Source organism: Triturus cristatus, chromosome 3_2, assembly GCF_964204655.1.
Source record: "Triturus cristatus chromosome 3_2, aTriCri1.1, whole genome shotgun sequence".
NCBI classification, from domain to species: Eukaryota; Metazoa; Chordata; class Amphibia; order Caudata; family Salamandridae; genus Triturus; species Triturus cristatus.
In genome coordinates, this window is record NC_140584.1 from 734,809,898 (window position 1) to 734,836,729 (window position 26,832).

Genomic DNA, 26,832 nt, shown 5'->3' on the forward strand with positions numbered 1-26,832 from the left:
ACATTTTTAGGCTCAAAATCTCATAACATTGGGTTCTTATGGTAAGTAAATGCCTTACAAGTGGAATTTTGGGGGTTAGGACCAAGGTTCCCCAAGGTCCAGGTAAGTACTCAAATTGCACGACCAGCGGTACTAGGGTGGCAGAGTGCAGAATGACAATGTTAGCAAATTGGGCCAGGGGGCACCTCGGTAGGGGGCTGCTCACAGGCAGGCCACTCCATCTACAGAGCCAAGCTCCTGGGGTTAAGGTCAAGGCAAAGGGGGTCCCAAGTCAGCACCAAGGACCACACCACCAGCGGCTCTAGGGCAGCCGGGTGCAGGAGTCAGGAGCCCAATGCAATGTTATGGAGGTTCCGGGTTTTGGATTTTGGCTGCAGGCTCGGTCCAGGAAGTCTTCCGGGAGGAACCAACAGCATGGCAGGTAAGCTGGAGGGCTCGGGACGTAGGTGCACCTCAGGTCCTCTTCTCCAAGGCGCAGGGCGGCCAGATGCACGGGTGCCTTTTGAGGTTGGATTTCACCTTACTGGGCCACTCGCTGTTGGGGAGGTCTATGTGCAGAGGCTGCAGGCGACGTCGGGGAGTCCTGGAGGGGTCAATCCATGGTGGACTCAGACTCTAGAGTGCTGGGGACCTCGCTGGAACCGGTGGGCCACTTGGACTCGGCCTGTAGGCAACAGGTGCAATGGTGGTTACAGGTGTCGAATTTCTTCATCCTCAGCAGGCTCAGAGTCTGTCTTTGGAGTTTCTTTTGAACAGAGTAGCTCTTCACATGAGATCCGATCTTTGTTGAAGGCAGTCAGTCCTCCCAGGGGTTGTGGAGGTCGCTGGCTGCAGGACAGGTCGACTTTGGCACAGGATTTCTGGAAATTTCAGATGGGCTGGTAGGTCTGGGGCCAAGTCAGTTCTTCTCAGTAGTCTCCTCTGCTGTGCGACTTCTTCCGTCCTTCTTCTTCGTAGGTAGCAGGAATCTTCCTTCTGGTTCTGGGATGCCCCCTAAATACTGTATTTAGGGGGCGTTTTAGGGGTCTTATGGAAGTGACCTTAGGGTGACTACACCCTTGGGGTGCTCTTCGCACATGGGGCAGTGGGCACAATCCTTAATCCTGATTGGAGAGTGACTGTCATCTGCAAAATGACAGGCACTGATGAGTGGGCTTCACCTCACCCCCCCACCCCTCCCCCCTACATGAGGAGTGGGGTTGGCAGAGGTGGGCCCACCTTCAGGGCTGTTCTAATATATCCTGCTTGTCATCCTGCCGAAAAGGGGGTGAGACAGGAAGGGGGCCTGCTCCTGATAGCAGGAGAGGCTAGGGGTCGAGTTCCAAAGGCGGCAAGGCCTTTGAGGCTCCCCTGGCTTTTCTTGACCTGGGAAGGTGTGAACACCTTTGCCCAGGAAAGGCTTTGTTTCTGGGCCCGGGGAGCAAAGGCTCCCACCCCAGGGGTCCAGACACTTGTCTTGTTGTGGCAGGTAGGTGTTTACCAGTCAGGGAACCCACGAGAGGCTGGTTGTTTTTCAAGGGGCATCTCTAAATGCTCTCTGAGTGCATTGTATAATAAATCCGACACTGGCATCAGTGTGGGTTTATTATGCTGAGAAGTTTGCTACCAAACTTCCCAGAATTCAGTAAAGCCATTATAGTGATGTGGAGTTTGTAAAAACAAACTCCCAGACCATATACTTTTTATGGCTTTACTGCACTTACAATGTATAAGAATGGACTTAGACAATGTAGGGGTACAGTGCTCATGCAACTGTACCCTCACCAGTTGTATAGTGCACTTAGCTAGAGAGGTGACTTATCGATGCCATAGGAAGTAGATTGCAGGCATGGCACACAGTATTTGTGCCATGTCGACTATTCACTTTTTCCTGCACCAATACACGCAGCCTGCAATGGCAGTGTATGTTAAGGGACAAGACCTCTAGGGTGACACAATATGTGCTCAGCCCTGAGAGGCCTTCCCGGGTCACAGTGCCCTTGGTACCCATGGTACCTGTTACAAGGGACTTACATGTTGCCAGAGAGATGCCAATTGTGGCTGCAAATGTACTGTTTTGGGAAAGAACAAAGGGCCTGTGAACCTGATTGGCAGGGACCCAGGCAACATCAAGTCGAAGTGCATCAGAAATCTGGCAAAAAGTGGGGGGTTTCCTACACTTTCCTACAGTAAAGATCTGCTTGGAGTGAACCATCTGATATTCTTTTTTAAGCAGTCTGGATCTATACCATTTAGAACTTTGAATGCTATGCACAATAACTGCTCATTTAGAGCCTGAGTCACAGAATGAACTTTAGTAACCTTTTAGCAGCCGAGTTCGGCACAATCTGCAATTTAATAAAAAAAACTCTTTTGTAGATTTACATAGAGTCTTTTGCAAGGATCCAAGCAAGAAAGAACTAATGCTATGACTACGGTCTTTAGTAGCTCAAATGGAATCAGATGGGCAATTATTTTTATGGTCTTCAAGGCATAAAAAGATAAGTGTATTAATCTGGTTTTAGTAGGTAAGTCTGTCGTCCAGAATGACCCCAAGACTTTTGATTTATTTTGTGGGGACTGGAAGTGTCCCTAGTTCTTGCAGCCAAGAAGAAGGGGACCCGGAGGATAAATTGTTCCCAAATAGTATCACTTCTGTCTTTGATTAATTTAATTTGAGGCAGTTTTCACTCATCCATTCATTAACAGCAACCACGCAGTTTCTGAAGATTTCATCTATGCCGTATTCACTGTCAGGGAGAGACGCCATAATTTGGGTGTCATTGGTGTATGAGACCAGTGAAAACCCTAAAGATTTAATGAGGTTAGCGACATAAACATTAATCAAAAATGAACCTAGCAAGTGGGAGCGAGTATGGGGAGCCTGGAACGGGTATAGAGGGAACATTTGTACTCCCCCTCTGACCACGTCAGACACAAACTCTGACTGAGTTGGATGAATGAGGGATAATGATTGTAACTTTCTGCCTAAATTAATGTACTGAATGTAATGGTATCATGACTGTATCAATGTGCTGTGACATATGAGATGTATATTAAGATTCAATTTGTAACTGCAGTTTTTCAACTTTGCCCAGTAATCAATAAAAAGAATAAAACATTTTTTTAAAATAAACCTAGCGGCAAGATGTAAGGTTCCAATGTCAAAAAGTGCTAAGAGTCACTGATTGTACTTGTACTCTATCAGTAAGAAAAGAGTTAAGCAAGGCTAGGGCTGTATCTTTAATCCTCAGCTACCCTAACCAGTGGATCAAACAAGAGCGATCGACCGTATCGAAAGCTGTGGATAGATCCAACAAGACAAGGGCTGCCCTGCTGCCCCTATCTAATGTGGATCTTATTTCCTCAGTGGCCACAATAAAGGCCGTCTCTGCACCGTGGTCACTGCGGAAACCAAACTGAGTCACATCTAGAAGATCATTTTATTCAATGACTAACATCAGCTGTAAATTAATAGCTTTATCGACCAATTTGTCAGGAAAAGGAAGCCTTGATATGGGTCGATAGTTATTAGTGTCATAAGGATCTAGGTTTGGTTTCTTTATGAGTGGCAGAACTGGGGCCTTTTTCCACTGTTTAGGGAATTTACCTGTGCAGAACATGGTGTTAAAGATTGTATTTAAATGTCCAGCAATGATATCTGGGATGAGCTGGATAGTAGGGGGTGAATAGGGATCAGATGAAGATCCTGATTTAGTAGTGAGAATCAGCTGACTGACGGGCTTGACAGAAAGGCTAGTGAATTCATCGAAGGAACTAGGACTATCGTTGGCTTATGGATCAATGTCCAAGGACAAGTTACTAACTCTACTACTGGCTCAAAAACCTTCAAAAATGTTTTGAACGTTGAGCTGGGAAAAATGGCATTTCAGAAGGTCTGGTAACCTCTCGCTGAGTTAGCAACTGGGGAGCGGTAAGACAAGCGACCGTACGAAAAAGCTCCTTAGTGGAGTTTTTAGCTAAGTCAATCTTTTTTGTGAAGCATTCAGATTTTGCTTTCAAAATGAATAGTTTATATTTACTGATACTGTGTTTGTATTTTTATTTTTCTGCTATATTATATTCCTTTCTCTGTGATCTTTCCTGCCTACGACAATGTTGTTTAAAAGTTCTTAGTTCTTCATTAAACCATGGTGCCGAAGGTTTAATTCTCTTAGACATTTTAGTTTTAAGAGGGACAAGAATGTTGAAAGCTGGTAAGAACCATTTTTCATAATCCCTTGATGCAACATCGGGATATAAGGACGGAGCTAACTCCGATTCTGATAAGAAAGGATTGAAATCTGATGTTTGCAGTTTGTGCCATGGACGAGATGTTTTTATACTACCAGAAATAAATGTTGAATTACTATTAGAGGGAACAGCTATCGCAAATATCACAGCTTTGGTATCAGACAAGGTAAGGTAAACTGCCTCTATAAACTTCAAATTCAGATTGTTAGTAAAATCTCCATCAAGAGTATTACCCGCAGAATGCATTGGCCCCTCAATAATCTATAATAGTCCAAATCTTGACATTGTACCTATTAATTCATCTGTGTCTTTATCTCAAATACTTTTTAAGTGATAGTTAAAATCACGTAGAACCGTGAAATAATTTTCGAGAGAGCATGATTTCAAAAGAAAACTAATATCTTGAGGAAATGTGGATCTAGCCCCAGGTGGCCGTATATCAATTGTCAACTGAAGGATTGATTTTTTGTAAGTTCAATAATAAAAAGTAATACCTCACAGTCTTTAAAAGTAGCAGGTGAGCAGGAGGCTGAGAATGTATTTCTCAAAATTATTGCTAGCCCTCCTCCTGTCTTGTGTTTCCTCAATGCACGTATTAAAATACTTTGTAAAGTACATACAAGCTGTTGACACTTAGACTGACATTACTTAGCCAGTGTGCTTTATGTATGTATCGACTGCAACATTCCAAGTTTGTGAAGTTCTTTTGAACTTTTTTTTCTTCATCAAACAAGACAATATCTGTATAGCAGTCCCGAACAACCAGGCTGAATCTCCAGTGAGCTTGGTCAACTGTCAAAGATCCATGCAGTGCTCATCACATTCATTCCCTTGAGTATCCCTCAAATCTCATCAGTAGCAACAAAAAAAAAAAGAAGTACAACAAAAAAAAAAACACAAATACTTTTGATTTAACGATAGAACTTTGTTCAACAACATTTTTCATTGGGAATTAGCATACCCCAACGTGGAATAGTGATAAATGCAAGCCTCCAACAAAACCCCTTCCAGGAGGCGAGTTGTCCCCCCCCCCATCCCTTGCTTCAAACAACTGTGTCCGTCATGCCCATCCAATCAAGCCACTGACAACGTGCTTTGGTGCCAAAAAAGGTTGCAGCTTATTCCACATAACATGTTTACACATTTGCAAAATCATGGTTATCCTAATGCTCTCTTAATTTTTAATATTTGTGCAAATGTAATTCCTTGTCTTTGCAACTTATTGTGTTGCTGCTTGGACCCAGCCTCCTCAAGTTCCAGGGAAGGGAGGGGTCACCTGTCTGGGCCTCTGCTTCAAGGGTCAAGGCTTCAACTTGCTACCGATTTGGAGGGTGTCCCTCGGGACCTGCCCGGGCTGCAAGTGCCGTCCAGCTTGCCCTGCCCTTTCGTGGTCCCTCCCTGCTCCCAGGGGTCTCTGACCGTGTGGCATCCCAAGGACCTTGCTTGAGCATCTACTCTTATCTATCATGAGGCTGAGTCCTTCCATCTTGCTCCCTCGGTACCCCGGCCGTGAAGCATCCCAAGGGTCCTGCAGGAGCATCACATCTACTCTTTCTATGTCGGTAGGCCACCCTTGGCTCCCCCAGTGCCCCTGCCGTGAGGCATCCCAAGGACACTGTGTGAGCCTTCCATCTACCTTTTATCAATTCTCTCTTTTTTCTATTTTTCTTGTGTTCCTTCCGCCTCACCTGTACCCTTGCGGCTGCGACTCCCGTTCCTTCCGGTGTGGGAGGGTGGGGTTCCTTTTTCTACTACTGTGAGGAGGGGAGGGGGTTTGTGCCTACTATAGCCTGTTGCCCCCTATTTAACCCCCCTCACCCCATCAGCTTGCTCCCAGATTGGGGAGGTTCGAGCTTGCCTTGTGGCAACCAATCCTGGTCACCCCTTTCAAACGGGCTATGTATATTTGCGGGGGGTGGGGGGGGGGGATTGTTTCCCACCTCCGAATGCAGCAATAACCCCCTACTGAAGACGCCTAAAGAATATCCCTAATATTTGGTGAATATTCACTCTAAATCACCTGTTACAAAGCAATAACATAGAAAGTCAGGTATCCTAACAACTTTAATTTTGTGGAAAGTAACAAAATTATTCATGGATAAAAATTTTGATTCAGACCAGATGAACAGAGTCTACACCAGCTAATGTAAGGGAGGAAATATTTTCTTCCTTCAGTGCAGATCAATTGAAGTACTAATATTGCTTGATCTATTGTATAGGCAGCGTGCTAAACACAGGACAGCTGGACTACCTGCAAAAAAGGTCTGGAATCACATGGACAGCCCTCCAGTGGATTTAATCATTCCTGTCTGACTACAGTCAAAAAGACAACCATGTGCAACGTTCCTCAATGTAAAGCTATGTGCCATTGCTATTAAACTATTACATCGAGCCGCTGGCAGAAGTGATTGCTCAGAAGCAACTACATTTCCAGTTGTATTCTGATGGGACTGAAATTCACCTTCAGCTCAGAAATAACACAGTACATTAGAAAAAAGTCAATTAATATTTAATACACTTCTTTTTCAAGTTAAAGAACGGTCTGTGCCTGAACAATTTTGTGAATGAGATTTTGATAAGACTAGTATCTAGATTATCCCTTTTCGATTTTCCAGGCAAACTTGGAATAGCCAAGAAATTTGGAGTTTTGTTTTCCCGGCCCTTTCTTTCATTGAGCAAATTTCAGCAGCTGAAAAGAGCACTTTGCGATTATGAAGCTTGGGGAGGTCTTCTTGGCACTGCAATCAGACCACAACATCAAAAACACAACTGCATGAATCCTACCAGACTACTGCAGTACAATCAACGAGAGGAACTAGAGTCAGATAGAGAGGCTTTTGTACAGCTTATGAAGTTAGGCCACAACTCGCCATTACTCAAAAATTCTATTCAAATTCAAAGTAATGTGCCTGATCAACAAAACATCCACAAACAAAAGTCAAAAATACCTACAAAAACTGGCCCCCGTTAGACGCTGAGCAGCAAGTTCAGATCAGAAAACACTCAATTTGGAAGGAAGAAACTGTGGATCCATGGCAGTCTGGTTGCAGAGGCTTGGGAATGACTTGGACCCTCAAAGAAGTTATCAAATCTCAGTCCGATATCACGAGAACCAACACCTAGTTTCCACATAAGGTCAGTGCACGACACACACCAGTCAAAAGCGAACACGGCCCAGAGAAACAGTCACCCCACCCACAAGTCTTCAGCTCTGCAACACATATACTACGAAGTGGCTGCAAGAGACAGGTCTGATCATTGTTACTTACATACTATGCACTTCTTCTGTGGTCTTGGTGTAATGTTGTATATTTTCGCACCTGCGTGCTAATCCCCACATATTCAGTTAGGAATGCATATATCAAAACCGCTCTATAATCTAATTCAGATTGTCCCCTAACCCCACCAAAAACAAAATATAGGAATTTAAGAGAACGGAACAGAATGTTTACATTTTAATGTTGTGAAAATGAAACATAAAATCACCAACCAAGGTGTCAGAGTGCAAATTGTGGTCACATATCAAAACCTAACAAACGGTGGTACCAAAGTTCTGAACATACTGGAAGTGAGGAGCTAGCACAAAATAACATCCATTTACTGACCGAAGAATAGTAATTTGAGATGATTAACTTACCTGTCCTTAGGGAATGGGTTCACTTTGCAGGCTTCCAGTAGGAAACGGACCACCTCCACGTGACCTATGGAATTATACAATGGTAGTCATAAATAGTGCGAAAGGTACTTTGTAAGCTATGATTACACAGTGGCTTGCAAACCTACAGGAGAGACGTCTCCGGTGTTTTCTGGAATACGTTTTCTACATTTACATGCGTCTGACCCCTTGACACGAGTATCTGATATCGCCCTCTTTTCTTGGATTGGCATTTCCCACTTTTTATGCCCATGTTTGTTCGACACTCCTCCAGAAAATGCACGATTGAGTCACTAAGAAACCTACTTATGTGGCATCCTGCTGCGATTGAGCTACAACATTACAAACTTGTGCTATAACATAACAAAGGATTAAAAAATACATGGCCAGCACTGTTTGTGAATGAACAAGAGAACGACTTCAACTAAAGCTGAGCCTGGATTTTTATAAGGCACACAGGGATTCCGTTATGTTGGGGCATCAAAAAATTAAGAACACGATCAGGTCACACCGGATTTGATCGCAAACACTAATGGTTGTTTGGCTTCGTGATTTTCGTCAGGTAAACATAGCGAAATTCATGCTGACAAACATCTCAAGAGTCCGTGTTTGCACACCACCGCAAGAGGGAAAGCGTATGGTATTACGTCGACATTAGGAGGTGCATAAACTGGAATGGTGTTTGCAGTAATACCATGTACTCTGAGGGTGAAGTATCCTCAGAAATAATGGTGTGAATCTCAAAACTAAGGTTCAAAGGGGGACAATCACAAGAAACTGTCCAGCTTGGCATTAAGCCAAAATTGCTAATGCCGCACTCCGACAGTTTCAAAACGCAGGGATGCGCTGTAGACACAAAAATGTGGTGCTCCCTTGCTTTTCTCCTAGTGCTGGCGCTAAATTAAGCTGCCTAGCGCCAAAGCAGGCATCCTTGCACCATAGTGCAAGGGTGCCAGTGTTGCCGAGAATGATTGTTTATGTGCAGGAGTAAGACCTCCGACCCTCGGTCTAGGTCCACTCTCTTCCCGCAGCTCCGCCTCTTGCCTCCAGACCTCCTCCATGGGGGGGTTCGAGGCTGCTCCCCGCTCCAACTTGGACCAGACTGCCTGCAACCACCGTAACCTTTCTCAACCGTTTTTTTTCTCTTAATTTTTCCCCATTGTGCCACTGTTATTGTACCCAGCTGTGTCTTGCTCTAATTCTCTAATTGTACCACTGTTTTTATTTTCTCATGCCTACCTGTTCCTTTTGCCAGTCGCGCAGCGGATGCGCACAGCAGGCGCGCTGCCGGTGCCCCGAAGGCGCGCCAAAGGCAAGCCCGTCTGCGCCCATCCGCGACCCTACTGCGTTCAGCGCCAGGAACCCTGGACCTCCCACTACCCAGCGCTACGACACCACCACCCTCCTTGCACTCAACTCTGGAAGACTTAAGAATGCCAACAGGCCTCGCCAAACATGACACACGGCCAGGTCTCCTGCCTCCACTGCCGCCAGACCCTCACCGCCACGCCGGCCTCCAACACCGCTGACGCCAGCACCGACGACACCCTGAAATGCATCCTCCTTAACGTACGCTCCAAACACAAACACGGCATGGAAATCTGGAACCTACTCGACTCTCTCTCGCCCGACATCGCCTTCTTCACAGAGACCTGGACCAACGCATCCTCCGCCCCCGACATCAGCACCGCCATCCCAGATGGATACAAGGTCCAGAGGAAAAACCGCCCCAGCCACCCAGGAGGAGAACTCGCCATCGCCCACAAGAGCACACTCCGCCTCACCACCTCCAGCGAAACCTTCCCCTCTGCCTAACACCTGCACTGCCAGATCCAGACCACCCCAAAAGCCACACTCAAAGGAACCCTCGTCTACAGACGTCCTGGCCCCCAAACACCCTTCGCCACCACCATCACCGACTTCATCGCACCCCAGGCCATTGCCTCAACAAACTACATACTCATTGGAGACCTGAACTTCCACCTCGACAACCCCAGCGACCCCAACTCCATTATCCTTCGTGATAACCTCGCCAGCATCAGACTGAAACAACTCGTCAACACACCAACCCACAGAGCAGGACACACCCTCGACCCCATCTCCGGGGCAGGAAACAGCGTCCAATTCAGCCACACAACGCAGCCGCCATGGACCGACCAACACTGTGTACACTTCGCCATCAACAAACCCAAGGCACCCAAACCAGCCCCATGCCCACCACAAGGAAACTGGAGCAAGGTTACCGACGAGCAACTTGACTCCACCCACACCCCAGACAACCACACCTGGGCACCCGACGCAAACGACACAGCCAGAGAACTCCACACCTGGATCTCCAACTGCACTGATGAGATCACCCGCTACGCAACCCCGACAGACAACGCCCCAGGAAAGCCGCATGGTTCACCACTGCTCTCCAAGAAGCCAGACGTACCTGCAGACACCTGGAGAAGCACCAAGACAACCGAAAACCACACCACCTACAAGGACGCCATGATGGATTACCACAACCAGATCAGAGCCACCAAGAGGAACTTCATTCACAACAAAATCTTGGCCAACTCCACCAGCTCCAAGGGACTTCTAAGTGTCATTCAAGAGTTCACCAACCCACGCAGCGAAGCCAAAGACATCACCCCATCCCAAGACCTCTGCGACAAGCTTGGAACCTATTTCTACCTCAAGATCAAAAACCTCTACAACAACTTCATCGCCCATCCACCAGGTGCCACACACTGCCCCCCACCCTCCAGAAACACCAGCCAGCCCACCATCTCCAACTGGACAACGATCACGGCCGAAGACACCGCCTCGACCATGAAAAGCATCCACTTGGGGGCCCCCACCGACCCCTGGCCCCCTCACATCTACCACAGAGCCGCAGCCGCCATCGCACCCGAACTACAATGCACTATCAACACCACCTTCAAAACAGGCACCTTCCCAGACGACTGGAAGCGCGCAGAAGTCAGACCCCTGCTCAAGAAGCCCACAGCTGACCCCACCGACCTCATGATCTATCGGCCCATCTCGCTCCTCCCCTTCGCAGCCAAAGTTGCAGAGAAAACAGTCAACAGGAAACTGACAGATTCATTGAAGAGAATGCCGTCCTTGACCCGTCCCAATCCAGATTCCGAAGCAGCCACAGCACAGAGACTGCCCTACTCGCTGCCACAGACGACATCGGCACCCTCCTGGACCAAGGCCACTCCACAGCCCTCATCCTACTCGACCTATCAGCGGCCTTCGACACCATCTTTCACCGCACACTAGTCGCCAGACTACACGACGCAGGCATACAAGGAACAGCCCTGGACTGGATCCGATCATTCCTCACCGGAAGAAGCCAAAGGATCAGATTCCCACCCTTCCTCTCCGACCCCACAAAAATCACCTGCGGAGTCCCACAGGCTTCATCACTGAGCCCCACCCTCTTCAACATCTACATGGCCCCCCTTGCAGCCATTGTCCGACAACATGGCCTCAACATCGTATCCTATGCCGACGACACCCAGTTCCCTCCTCAAAGGCCCCACCACTGCAAACTCAACCTCCAGAAAGGAATGCAAGATGTCGCAGTCTGGATGACCAACAGATGCCTGAAGCTCAACGCCGAGAAGACAGAAGCCCTCATCCTTGGTACCACCCCTGCTGCATGGGACAGCACCTGGTAGCCAACCGCCCTCGGAAGCCCACCTACACCCTCAGACCACGCTAAGAACCTTGGCATCGTACTCGACTCATCACTCACCATGAACCGACAGGTCAACGCCGTCACCTCCAGCTGCTTCAACACCCTCCGCAAGACCTTCAAGTGGATTCCCCCTGAGTCAAGGAAGACAGTCACCCACGCACTCATCACCATCAGACTGGACTATGGAAACGCACTCTACGCCGGCATCAACAAGTCCCTACTCTGCAAACTCCAGACAATACAGAACACCGCTGCCAGACTCGTCCTCTGCATCCCCCGACACGAACACATCAGCCAACACCTAAGAAGAAGATTCCACCGGCTCCCCCTGGAGAAAAGATTCACTTTCAAAATCCTCACTCAAGCCTACAAATGCCTAAACAACAACGGACCCAAATACCTCAACGACAGAATCAACTTCCACGTACCCAAAATAAACCTCCGATCTTCCAAGCTCGCACTGGCTGAAACCCTGCGCATCCACAGAGCCAGAGCAGGCAGAAGATCCTTCTCTCACATTGCAGCCAAGAGCTGGAACGAGCTACCGGCAGACATCAGAAGCGCCCCCTCCCTGAACACCTTCAGGAAGACCCTCAAGACCTTCAGGTAAACAGGTCTGCTTTCCTCCCTCCCTCTCTCAGCGCCTTGAGACCCTCACCGGTGAGTAGTGCGCTTACAATTCCCAGATTGATTGATTGAATGTGTCCCTCCCTGCACATAAACAATCACTAATGGCGATTTGTAACTTCTATGTGTGCTGCAGAATACAGCACACATAGAAGTTGCAAAGGGTAATTTTGTAATGATTGTTTATGTGCAGGAAGGGACACCTTCCTGCACAGGAAAAATCACTAATGGTGATTTGCTGTCTCTATGTGTGTTGCAGAATTATTAATTTCTCCTAGATGCGCCTGTTTATGACTAGGTTTTCCCTGGTCTTATTTTTGGCGCTGCCCGAATACGTCCAAGAGTAGCGGTTTTTTACTCTTGGTTGGAAATTTCGGAATAAATCCAGAGTAAGTCACCGTTATTAAGAAGGAAATGTTTGTTCACGGGGCCCAGTGCTTTTATTGTAAATAGATATGTAAATAGGGGGCAGCGTCAAAAAGCATGGGTGTTACGGTGGAATGCCCACAGCATAACCCATTTCCCGCCCCTTTGCTGCAACAGACTGCTGCGGTTAGAGCATATTTAAAAGGTTGCATCACAGGAACGTGATTAAAAGTGATGTTCCTGAGGCACATTACCCTTTTAAGCTTTAGATTTTAAAGTGAAAATCAATGTGGGAAAAAACTCAATCCAGATGTCTAAAGGTCGTGGGCGGGGGCGCCGTCATTCATCCCTTTTATTTAATATGCCACTTGAACCAATGACTTCAGCACTGAGAAACCCTGATGTACTCTCATGTACACTGTATTTAAACTGATAAGCTCCTCAAAATCATTTACAGACAGGGTCGGACTATAACAGAAAATAGATCCAGGCACCAAAATAAAAATGGCCCCTATTAGTGTTTTGGAATGCTAACAAAGTGGCCCATGTTTGCAAACTGAAGCAGGAAGCCTACATGGATTTGAGATTTCTACAAGCAAAGTTTGTTTTAGTATCAAGAAAATCAACAGTAAAAACAAGCCCTGCAAACCATAAAACAGGCCCGGAAACAGCCCAAAAAACGACCTACGCATTGACCTGTCATCTCAGCTTATCGGGCGCTAGCCAGTCCAACCCTGTTTACAGGCCAAAGTAAGAAAAACTATCTCAAAGTCACACTATCTTCAAATACCAATTCATTTAGAAATGCCACAAGCAGTCAGATTCACAAAACTGTCGCCCATGAGTAGGTGTTATTTACTTTTGGAAATTTCGTAGTAAATACAGAGCAAGTCACCATTACTCCGAAGGAAATGTTTGTTCACAGGGCCCAGTGCTTTTATTGAGTCTCAAATATGTCTCGGACACCTTTTTTGTGCAGTGAAACTAATAGTTCATATGAAACATGTTCTCTGACAAAATGAATGACGAACCTAGATACCCAACCTAAATCATTCAAACGTACAAGAAAGTTATCATGTGTATTCAATGGATAGTTAATGGATCTGACTTCAACAAAGTATTTGGGGAATCCGCACATGCAAATAAATGGCTGAAGAAAGGGCTACCAGGACTCCTGTACAGGGATCCTGTCTAGGCTGTAGTGCTACTGCGTTGATTAGGACTAGCACCCACACAGGACAGAGCAGATGACAGCTTGGTGTCAATACTCAATTCCCTTCTTGATGTTCTACATTTGGACTCTGTTGCATCATGGCAGTATCCTCATACAGATCATCTGTCCCTCACAGTCTATACAGGGCTTAAAGCCTGAATGCTTCATGGGAGAGATCCTTCCAATGCACTGAAAAATAATTGTTTTTGAAGTGCTAAGGCATGAAAACTCAGAGAGAGTGAGTTCCGTATCAGCATTTTGCAGTCAAATCGCTTTTTAGGGACTAACAGTTTTTATAACTGGCAGTGGCTAAAAGAAGTGAATGGTGTTTTTTGTTTGCACTTGGAATGCTGGGCGTTAGGCAGTCATTGCGCACTGCCCATGGTTGTGATATAGGGTACAATTCGGACTCTAGGGTAAAATTCAGACCTTGGTTAATAAGCTTGTGTCTTGCACAGGGGGGCTGATAACTGTCAGGTTACTCCTTTTTCTCCGCACAAAGCTTTGCTAATTTTTATACTCTGAGCGGAAAGCGACAGACTATCGGGCTCACTTAGCTCTGTGTGTTACGCGGAGCATTCTCTCCCCTCAGGCTGTAGACACTAGGAGGGAGCAATGTTTTGGACAAAAATAATCATTTTTTCTGTCAACCTACCTCTCATAGTCTCTTTTGGATTTTTCCTTTTTATGCATTTATTGATATTGTGGTGCCGTTATATTTTGCAATATGCTGCATGTCTAAATGTTATGTCGTATTAGGCAAGTCTCTGCTTTATGAAATATTGACTGATTTTAGAGCTAGTAATCAGTAGATTGTATTCGATACCATCACATGTACTCTCTTCTCCAAAATTAGAGTAGAATTTAAAATTATTTAAAGAAGCTCGAGACAATCCAAATTTGCAAAATCCTTAAAACAAGTTCCCCATTGCATCATGAATACTCCATTAAGCCACATGCAAGGGGAGTTCCCCACCCAGGCAGGAAAATAGAGAAACAATGCCACGAGTGGCACATCCATACCAAAGCCCAGGCATTTCCCTGACCTGAGGGGGGAACATTCAATACTAACATCATCAATAACACCAACATTTACATACAAACTAGATTCAGGGGATGGGAGCAGGCCAACCACCAGGGCAGTTTTTTTAGATCCCAGAGACGCAAAGAATGCCAGCTAACTCCCAGGGAAATTACAGCTAGGGAGGAGGGGGAAATATTCATCCGCCCTTTTTGTGACCTACTCACAGAATTGATAAAGGAGGGGAGCCAGTTCAACTGGTCCTGGCCAAGAGGGGGGTCGTTTGAGTTGGAGAACATGACCATGGTAGAGGATTGCTTCAGATACGGGCAAAGGGAATCCAACTAAGATTTCCCCTATATGGAGCAATGCCTCACAAAATGGGAAAGAAAGCAGGCAGAGAGGAAGAAGGAGGTGTAGAGGAGTTTGGCTTAGTATATGGTGTACACCTATAAGTGAGGCACTCTGCACTGAGTCCAGACAAGCCTTAGTGATAGTTGTAGAGGTTCCTGATAACCAAAGCTCTCAAGGAGTAGCTGTGAAGAGCAGCTAAGGCTTATCCAGGAGGGTGTAAAGTGGGTGCATAACCACACAGTCAGTCAGTGAAACTTACACACAAAAAAAGAACCACACCAATGTTTGAAAAATACCTTGTATTTATTACACACTGACACTAAAACTACTTTGGTATCTCTCCTCCCGGAGATATCAATACACAATAAGATATACTTCAAAACAGGTGAGTAAAGCACATAAAACACATGGCCAATATGGTGGGGGGTGCTGGGGGTGGCGGCAAACCATATACTAAGTAAATGGAATGCGAAGGTGACTACCAAACCAAGACTAGCACCCAAGGAACTAGGGACCAAGGGGAGCATGGAACCACCACAGGAAAGTAACTAGAAGTTGCTAGGCACCCGTGTGCAGAGGTGATGCCCCGGGTCAGTGTCCAATGGATAACGTGGGGAAGTCGCGGTTGGAGTTTTACTGTTTCAGGACCCTTCCCAGAGGACTCAGAGAAAACCTGTACGATCAAGGAACGTTGGAGGACAACCCCACCCACATATACCTAGGGAACCAGATACCTATACCTGGGAGCCCAGGTGCATAGGTGTGAAGTGGTGTCAAAACCGTCCGTTGAAATCAATGGAGGACCTCAGCTGTCTGCCGGCTTCAGAGGCTTGTGGTCCAGGTCCAAGTCCGTGGAAGCCAAACACGGATTCTGGACGAGAAGTACCTGCAAAGAGAGGGGACAGAGTCCAAACCACCTGGAGGTGTCCAGGAGAAGCAGGAGCACGATGCCAGCCCTGGTCGGAAGTACTTTGCTGTTGCACAAAGGTCTTGAAGATGCAGCTGTGGAGCCCAGGCAACGATGCAGGAGCACAGGAGCCGCCAACGAACTGTCCCACACTGATTGAAGAATGTAGGCGGGACAGTGGCCAGCAGGACTACCAACAAGCCTTGGCAAAAGCAACAGATGTGTTGCCGGCCCTCAGCAAGCAAGAGAGCCAGCAGAAATCATTGGAGACTCCAGGAGTACTCTCTGGCAGCAGACACAGGGAGTAGCAGGGAGGCCTCAGCAGCACATTGAAGATGGATGCCCACGTTGCTGGAGGAGCAGAGAGGATGTCACTGTTGGAGCTGTGTGATGCTGGAGCTTCTTGGAGCTTGAAGATCTTTGGTCAGGAGAGACAACAAGCCTTGGCAACAGCAAACAGACGCGGTGCACTGGGATGCAGTTACGGTCAGCTGGAGAGGGATTACAGTCTCCCAAGTTGCAGGGAAGACTGGTCAGGCCTCCGGAAAGCCAACAAACCACCACCTGTGTCGTAGGGCTGGGAGGTGTCTGTGGGACAGTAGGATCCACAAGTCGGTCGTTGTTAAGGTGCCTGCGGATGGAGGGTAGTGACTTCTTCATTCCAAGGGAGATTCCTTCTTGCTATCTTGATGCATGGAGAGTCGTGGGGGCCTCAGGATGAAGCACAGACATGGAGGTTGCAGAACTTGGAAGAGCACAGAGACAAAGTTGCAGGAGGAGACTTCCTATTAGAAGATGTTTTTATCTTGGCTCCTGGTTCGGTCCAGCAGCAGAGTCAGTGTCCAACAGCGTAAGAGTCTTTAGACAAATCTTCAGGCGAAGCCAGTCAGTTCTTGAAGGCGAAGTCCAGGCGCAGCTAAGGACCCGCCCTCAGGGGAGCCCTTGAGTAACCCAGTAGGACTACTTCTGTGGTGACCCACCTATTGGGGGTGTTAGGCACGCTACTCGGGTGAACTAACCAGGAAGATGCTCCCAGGGGTCTCTGCTCATCTAAAATTTAAGCTGGCAGAATCAAGTGGCCAGTGCCCATCTGGTAGAGCTCTCGGCACCTCTCAGGGGAGAAGCTGAACAGAGTGGTGTTCACCCCCCTGTCCTTTGTGTAGTATCACGCCAGAGGGGGAGCCATGAGGCTCCTGGACTGGGGCAAACTGGTTTATGCAAGAAGGGTACCAAATTAGCCCTTCAAAGCAGTCTGGAGGCGATCGGAAGCACTCCCATCCCAGTCTAAGATACCTATTTCTAGAGGAGAGATGGTTACAGGAAATCCCTTGCTCTGCCTTCCCCTGCCTGAGTTAAGCTCAGCAGCAGGATGGCAGAACAGTGTCTGGGGTTGGCAGCAGCACTGGCCAGCACGCAGACCCTGCAAGGCTACATAGGTAGACATGGAGAGGCCTCTAAGGAGCCCCCCAGTACATGGTATTATGCAACTAGCACAATAATCGGTGTAGTGGCGTGGTTCCAACATGTTTGATATCAAACATGACCGGGTTCGGTGAAGCCACTATGTAGTGGAACATCTCGACTTTGCCAGTGTCCACTTCATACCTTAAAATGGCTTCCTTGCACTTACAAAGCAAGAGAATGGATTCCAGGGTTTGTAGGGATATCTCTGCTTGTGCAGGGCCACCCTCACACTTAGAACCATGCACCCTGCCTGTGGGCTGTACGGCCACCTTAGGGGTGACTTACAGGTTTTAAGTGCAGTGACCAGGATATAAGGAAAACCTTATATCTTTAGTGAAAGCTGCATGCGCCGTTTAACGCAGGCTACAATGGCAGACCTGCATACGTGGTTACAATGGGCTCCCATGGGAGGCACAATACATGATGAAGCTCATGGGAGACCCTGGTGTACCAATGCCCTAGGTACCGGAGTACCATATACCAGGGACTTACAGGGGTACACATGTATGCCAATTGTGGGGTGTACAGAGTACCTACAAATGAATTGAGGCGAGAAAGCACAGACACTGGGGTCCTGATTAGCAGGATCCCAGTGTACTACAGTCAAAACACACTGACACCAGGCAAAAAGTGGGGGTAACTATGCCAGAAAGATCGTACTTTCCTACAGGAGGCGAGAATAAAAAGAAGGGAAAAAGAAGGGGACCAGGTCGCTGATGAAATCCTGCATGGGGAAAGGGCAGCACAGGACAGGACAGCTGTAGCCACAATGGCACAGAAGGCAACGGCGCTAATGGGAGCACCGCAGCAGAGGTTCAAGAAGGAGATAGCAAGTAGTTATAAGGTTCGAGGAAGAAGTACAGAGAAACCCCCAAGCCAGAACCAGACCGCCCTCTCCTCCATTCTTGAGATCCTAAGTGAACTGCCGGCCCTCCGTCCATTGGACGGAAGGGACACCCCCGCTCTCTCATGTCCTGTGCTATCTGTAACACAGCGATCTGACGAAGAGCCCACCGTGACTATCCTGGTAAATACCATGCCCGACAGTTTCCTGATTGACAACGGGTCAAGAAAGTCCTGTCTAAAAGAAGGGATTGTCCAGGAATTGCATGGACACACAGGGATTCTCAGGTGCAGTCGAAAGGGACCCCTTCACGAAACCCTTAGAGTTAGAAGTGGGAGGGAGCAGAGTGAGGAGGAAGCTGCAATATCACCTCATATCACCAACTAACCTCCTGGGCAGAGACTTGATGGCCAAATTAAACATGACCATCCACTTCTCAAAGGATGGGACAATGACATGCTCGACCAGACACATGTCCCTCGTACGCCCAAGATTATCATCTAACGATTTACCGGCCTTTACCACTGTCGTTTCACCTTCGTGGCTAACACCCCCGAGTTGTTGGGGCGAAAGCTGCAATTGCAGCATGTGCTAGTATTACGCCAGGAGGGTCACTATGATGTGGAAGCTTCATGGGCAGGCCTGCTGTGCTTGGAGGCTGTCAAGCTACAGCCCAAGTATTGGGTACTACTGGCAACAGACCAGAGGGGCACAATGTGGGCATGCATCATCTCCACAGTAGCTGGCACCAGTGTATGGGAGATAACTGATGACCAACTGTTTGACGAATACCCGGGTGCATCAGAGATCATCTTCGTTGACCCTATCCTTCTTAGGTTAGAAGTACAGAGAGAGTCCCCGCTGCGCCTGACAGTGCTCATTACGTGGCAGGACCAGAACATGGCCACTGTACCACAACAACTGTGGACCAAAGGGCCCTATGATGTAAGGCTCATCAAGATCACGGACCCAGTTAATATAACATTGAGAGAAGGGGCCCTCCTGCCGTGCGTGCACTAGTATCGGCTCTCAATGGAGGCTGATGATGGTATACCTCTCACAACCAGGATTTAGTAGACCAAGGAGTTCTCCACATAGGAGTCCCCCAATTTAATACCCTAATCTTCCCGGTTAAAAAGAGCCAGGGAGGAGCGTGACACCTGATTCAAGACCTGCGCCCCCCTCAATTACATTGAGGTCCCAGAATTGTAAATAATGAAACTGCAGGAGATGGCCCTTGCAGAAGAAAGGGTAAGGTACTTGGCCAGGGGCTGCACACAGGCAGCACACAACCTCATATATTGACACACACCCTCTGGAGAACCTGTGATGCCTTGCAGCCTAGTCGACATAGTCTTACCTCAACTGCACCTACCTACACACATGGCCAAAGATAATATGGTAGCATAGCTTCAAAATAACTGGTTCACTCCCAACATTGTCGAGATAATAACGATGTACCTCAACGACTGCACTGTTTGTGAACTGTATTCTCCCAAACCCATGCTGAAGGTCGTCTCATTGGCCATTCCGCGACCCACAGGAGCATTCAAAGCCCATTTCAATTTCATCAACATGATAGACCCATGTGCGATCTATCGATACCAAATAGTTGTGGTATGCTCTTACTCCAGGTGGATCAAAGCTGGCCCTTGGGTATACTGCGACGCCAAGGCAGCAGCCACATTCCTGGTCAGGGAGGTAATACCGAGGTGGGGAGTGCCTGCCGTCATTCGATCGCATAATGTCACACAATTTGTCAACTCAATGTTTGAACACATCTGCACCCTCCTAGGTATCACTCATAAATTGGTCTCAGTGTATCACCCTCAAAGCAACGACATAGTTGAGAGACAAATAAGGCATTCTCAATAACAAATTTGTAAGATCTGTGTCAGTCTCAATATGAAAAGTGGCTCAGCTGCTTCACCCTAGCCCTCTTCTCGTTAAGGAACACACCCAGTAGCGATCATCACCTCACCAAATTGTAACATGCAGACTAATGAGGACACCCATTCCAATGACGCCAAAGCGAGCTCTTTGATACTAGGGGATGAGCTGCATGTTTACCTCTTCAATCTAACGAAGACTTCTGAGGTCTTAACCAAACAAGTCCATCACAGACACTAACCTACCCAACCAAACTCCTCAGCCATGGCAAGAAGTCTACGTTAGCAACTTTGTACGGAAATGGAAGCAGGCCAAGTTAGAAGGGCCCTACCGAGTAATATTCTCAACATCAATCGCTGTCAAGGTGGAAGGAAGGGAAGCTTGGGTCCACCTTTCTGACGTACAGCCCAAGCGATGAACTAGACCGCACCTCCCCAGCTAATCACCAAATAGTTATGGTTCCTCCAGCTGCCCACAGGAAAAAAGTATGGTTCCCACCGTAGCTAGGAGAGGGGGGAAACCAAAATAAGAGTATTAAAACGGTTTAATACTCACTTCTACCCTAAAATTCTAGCATCACTTAAACCAGTTTCAAACTCACCATCCTCCTAAAAATCTTCGCACTTCCTTTACAGAACCCCATGAGGAAAATAATTTGGTCACAGCTAAACAATTGAGCGCACCGGTAAAATGTAAACACAGGTATTTTCCAAGACAACTGCCTAGCAATGTGTTTTTTCCAAATTAATGTACAATCCGCAGCTTTTATCCTACAGGTCCCGGATTGAACTGAAAGTGCACCAACACTGCAGGGGCCCGCCATTGCTTCAACCAAAGCTTACAAAGACTTTCTCTGACAAGGACAATCCCTCAAGTAATTCAGGATACATCGACTTTTGCAACAATCCCTTGAAAGACATTGTTTACACTGCACCAAGAAAAATACACCTCTGGGCACCCAGACGACAGACACCTCACCCGAAGTTGCCTCTACAGCTAACAAATGCTTTTAAAGTTATGTATTTTTGTATTTCTGTGCACGCCCTATTTAGCCTGGGTGCTCTCGAGCCCCTCCCGAACTAGATGTATACCTGATCTCATAAATTCTGCTTCTACATTCCTTCAATGCTTGCGCAGAGACCTCTCTCAACTCACATACACCTACACTGAACCAAATGATAGTATTCCTCACGCACTGCACAGCGCACTCCTACACAACACCTGGTATCAACACATGACTGCCATAGGTGCACAAACTACGAACAGGTCATGTTATATATGTTCATTGATACCCCATGCCGTAGGCACAGACAGGCTTTACCTGTCCCAGAAGATAGCCCCAGAAAGAGCAAAATGCCTTGTCAATCTGTACCTATGTAGGATCAGAGCGACAATCCAACCACATACAGTAGAGCCCTGTAGGGCACTAATAAATATCACCCAGTATGAGATTAACCCAGTGCACTGTATCTCCTCACCGAGCTTAGCGGCATCCAATCCGAGGTAGACTGGATGTACAGAAGAGGCACTATAGGAGAGGACACTGTTTGGACTTTGTAGAAAAGACGTTCCTGGAGGTAGCAAGACCACTGCACCAGGGCACAAATACGTCCACTCCCACCTACGGCTGCGGTCTCAGGGTGGCCCTTAACATTTCTGAATACACCTTTTTTAATGACAAGTTGACCTCGGACTTGGAATTCCAGTGCAGGGCCACTCATCACAATCACGTGGGGAGGGGTGGGGGGGAGAATGAGTCCCATGGGAGGGTGTCCAATGCTGGCATAGACACCCCATTCCAGGAAATCTGGGATACCGAGATTAATAGCTACACATGGTTGGAGGAGAAAGGTAACCCCTAATTGTACAGAAAGTTACACTATGCTCTTTATGTTTCCGAGGCAAAGGAACCATTACGTTGGGTAATACTGAAAACTGCAACGCGATTCTGTACATACCGATCCTGCAATAGGGCATCTCCACGCTGACAGATACCCGCTGGCAACATGGTGACCTTGCCCACACCCAGTTTATCCCTCGAAGGCAGGGTCTCTTCACTCTTGTGACCATACATACCCCAACCCTGGTCATCCCTGGAGAAGATCTGTCTGAGTTGTCTCAACATCTGTTACAGAAGAAAACAACTCTGTTGCATCAGACTCAGAGGAGGAGAACTGCTCATTATTTTGGCTGGGCTCAGGAGAAGGACATTTCAGCAGAATTTAGACTGTTCACAGAGCCTCAAGTAAATGCCGGAGGGTCAATACCCTTCTTCACCGTGCAAACAAAAGCAAATGCCCGCTGGTTACAAAAAACCAGGTGGGAACTTATGAGGATGATCAACAATACTGAGCTCAGCCTAACTGCTAACAAGAAAGGAGTGAGAGCCATCCGCCTTATGGTGATGCAACATTAGTACTTGTTGAACTTGATGACCGCGATGGAGTGGGTGCCAAGACTGGTGCTTCCTGTTGTACTTTTATTCCGGGAAATGACATGGACAATGGTACATTAGCTCGTGCAATCCAAGAACTGCATCGTCTGCAAGCCGACATGAAGGAGAGAGATGCCCAGGAGCAGAACTGATTGCATAGTATCTTTTAGTGGATCCCCTATGGGTGTCAAAACTATTCCCGTCACTGATGCCAGTTTTCATTATTGTACTTCCGTTATGTGGTTTCCTATAAGTGGGGGTTTCCTGCTGTAAAAACGCAGCCCTCAAATTAGGTAGTATGCACATAGGTAAGGAAAAAGTAACAGATACTACAGACAAACACTTTCGAATAATATAACTGTCATGACATATGAGGAAGATAAAGTAATTGAAGAATCAACTAGAGGGGGTAGTGTTGGAATACCATGATATGTGCAGGCCTTAAAACAGCAATACCAATAAATGCAATGTCAACATGTGCCATCACCTGAGCCCGCAAAACCATGCTGATACCGACAGTAACAATATTAATGTAGGCCATAATCCATGTACGAACGATAGTGTTGTTACCAGTAAAAGCAATGTTGATGTACGTCATGATCTTAGAATGCATAACTATGTCAATAGCAGTAAAGACAATATCAATGTACGCTTTGACAACTGTACAGGCACTGTTGAGCATGTCGATAGAAATTATACCAGTGACAAATTATTTTTAGGAGTTCCAGTGAACTTGCATCATTGCTGTTAGATTAACCAAGGTGACATCCCCATTAACCCTGAGTCAGAGATCCATGGACAGATAGGTCCTGCGACCTACACTCACGCCTATCGAATAACAGGTCACAGATAGGGCCTCTCTGAACCCAAAGACACACGCCCCCACCCCATAGGGAAAACCATGAACGATCCCATGGATAGATAGTTGCACCACAAACAGGTCTGAGGCAATTGGCCCCAATAAAACACGTTTGGCCAAAGGCTCACGTTCCCCACAAATACCGCAAAGCTAGATACCACATGTAGATAGAAACACTCAGCCAATCAGGACACGACATGCACACCACACGTAGTGATCATGAGATCTTCATGCCGGACATCTGGACACATACACACTGGCCCACACTTGCTCTCCCCGAGGTCGAGAGCCATCTGTGTTCTTATCAGATGGCTAAACTTGTTAATTTACAATTAAGATGCTTTTTCAAGAAAGCAGAAATTGTTTTATTGCCAAACATCTCTTGTCCTTTCATTTCTTTAAGGTAAATTCATATCAAAGCAACAGGCGGAAAGGCATACAGGATGCCTGAGCTCCACTTAAGAAAAAAAGCATCTCCAAGAGAGAGGGGCCTTGAAAACTCCAGCATGCAGAAGTACTGACATTGCTCATTCTTGGCGGTTGGGAACAGATCTAATCCAGGCTCTCCCCACTGCTAAAGAGACCTAGTACCACCTCTGGATGGAGATGCCATTCAGGATCCGCTAGGCATCTTCGGCTAAGTTTGTCCGCTCTGACATTCAGAGAGTCCGCAGGTGTTGAACCATGGTGGATAGGCTCTGATGTTACATCCAGGTCCAGAGGCGCAGGGCCTCTTGACAAAGGCTCCACGACTCCACCCCAGCATGTTTGTTGCAGTACCACATAGCGTGGGTGTTGTCTGTGAACAACTGCAATAGCTTTCCTTTGATGGAGGGTAGAAAAGCTTTCAATGCCAGCCAGATTGCAAGGAGCTCCAGCAGGTTGATGTTGAGTTCGGATTCTGCCGGAGACCAGAGTCCCCGTATTTGCACCTCTCCCAGATGGCTGTCCCCTCAAGGAGTGACGCATTTATCACCACTGTCAAATCTGGTTGGAGAAGGGTCTATCGCTGACCCAATCACGGTTCGTTAACCACCACTGCAGTTTCTTCCAAGATCTGGACCATGTCGGAAATATTTCCCTATTGCACCCACTGGAACTTCAGGTTCCACTGCAGAGCCTGCATATGCCTCCGGTATGTGCCACAGGCAGGATGCAGGCGACCATGAGGCCCAGCAGCCTCAGAGTCAGTCTAACCCAGGATACAGGATGAAACATCAGCATCATAGCCTGAATATCCTGGACTCGCAGTTTGGGGGTATAAGTCCAAAACTGCACCGTGTCCACAAAAGCTCTGATAAAATGGATTGTCTGAAAGTGTGTCAGTGTGACTTTGGTATGTTGATAGTCAACCCCAGCGAGCGCAGTAGTTGCACCATTGTCTGGAGGTGGTAGACGACTGCCCGGGGTGAGCCGGCCCTTAACAGTCATCAAGGTACTGGTACCCCTAATCTCTTCGCAGAAAAGCTGCAACCATCACCTTGGTTAACACCCGAGGGGAATTAGTAAGGCCAACAGTGAACATGGTGAACTGTGCTCGTGGCCTACACTGAGCCGCAGGTAACACCTGTGGACAGACAGGACAGAATGTGGAACTATGCGTCCTACAAGTCCAATGCTACCATTCAGTCTCTCGGGTCCAGGGCAGACAAGACTTGAGCGAGCATGAGCATCTTGAAATTCTCCTTGTTGAGTAAGAAATTGAGAGGGCGCAGGTCTAGTATAGGACAAAGGCCTCTGTCCTTTTTGGGCACCAGAAAGTAGTGGGTATAATAATCACGACCTACTTCTGGCGTTGGCACCCTCTCTATGGCTCCTTGACCAAAAGAGCTGCCACTTCCAGGCAGAGTAAGGAGAGATGGTCCCTCCGTCAGCCTGTCATAAGTTGATGGAATGGGTGGCGGGGTAGTTACCAAGGGGAGAAAGTAGCCCCTTCGGACAATCTGAAGTACCCAGCGGTCTGATGTTATCGACCTCCAGTGGTGCAGGTGAATGTGAATGCCTCAGACTGGTTGCCCATGATAATTGAAGGGTGAACTAAAGAGGTTTGGTGGCTGTAGCTGCCAGGGGGTGGCGGACTGATCCAACCTCAGGCTGTCCTACCCACGGGGTCGGGTTGGTACTATATCCTCGGCCATGCAGAGCCTGGGAAGATTGGCGCTGTGGTGGCTGGGCGGGTAAGGACGTGGCTGGAAGCCCCTTCCTTGGCCACAAAAGGAGCACCAGAGCTGAGTCAGACCTGTGTCCAAAGAGACGGGAGCCACCAAAGGGCATGTCCGTAAGCAAGGCTTGGACATCCCCTGAAAAGCCCGTTGTGGCGCTGTAAGGCAACCAATGAAGAAACCACTCTGCCTAGTGAGTCTGCCGTATCCAGCTCACATCTAATTGTGAACTTGGTTGCATCTCTCTCATCTGCCATAGCCTAGGAGAGTATGGCCAGGGCCTCCTGTGGGACCAGGGGCAGCCATGGTAAAACAAAATAAAAACCCCTTTGGCAAGATCAATAACTCAACTCCCATACACAAACACCAATAATCAATCAAGATCACCAAAACATAAATTTAAGTTGAAATGAGTGAATATATATACACAGTGTTGGCCACATTTCTTTAAACAGTTTAATATGTATTCTTTTAAAAACACAGTACAGAAAATGTCATTACTAAAAACAACAATTTGTTAGATGCCATTAAAAAAAGAGCATAACAAACATACATCATATTACTCAAATCGCACAATATTTCATATCAATAAATCCTCATTAGACAGACAACACAGCAAGAGAATACATTATACAGTTGTATCATGTCATTAAAAAAACATTCTGTGACAAACCATTTGTTCTAAGTCAGAATATTTCTTATATTTAGTTCTCATCGACTAACAAATGTCCCAAAGATCTAGTGTATCAAATCTTGTCAAGCATCAATGCTTTCGGTGTGTACTAGAATTTGACAACCACCTTCTTCAGGAAAAGCGATATCCCCAGCCACAATTTGTTCTCTTCAAATTGGTGGTAAGATAGAACCCACCGGAATAATTCTTGATGGAGGAAGTTCCTTTATTATAAATTTCAATGAACAATAAAACACTCCTATCTCTCAGTGAGACCATTATTACTTAAAATATTTTGCAGCCTAACAGGGTGGTGACCTCTGGGACTTAGGGTCTGGTTTGGAGGACAAGACTCCAATCGGTGCCGTGAGTGTCGATATCGGGACTAGCGTCGGAGAAGGTCAAAGTGGGCCCAATTTGTGCTGGTCCGGATCCA

The 26,832-nt window shown here is 47.1% G+C and overlaps 1 protein-coding gene across 1 annotated transcript in view; it reads right to left on the bottom strand.

Annotated features, from left to right (window-relative positions):
• Positions 1 to 26,832, bottom strand: part of GLS (glutaminase) — a 932,984-nt gene that overhangs the window by 26,962 nt on the left and 879,190 nt on the right. The window contains exon 17 of the mRNA XM_085648790.1: positions 7,871 to 7,934. Within this exon, the coding sequence (XP_085504916.1) occupies positions 7,871 to 7,934 (64 nt within the window). The remainder of the gene's footprint in view (positions 1 to 7,870; positions 7,935 to 26,832) is intronic.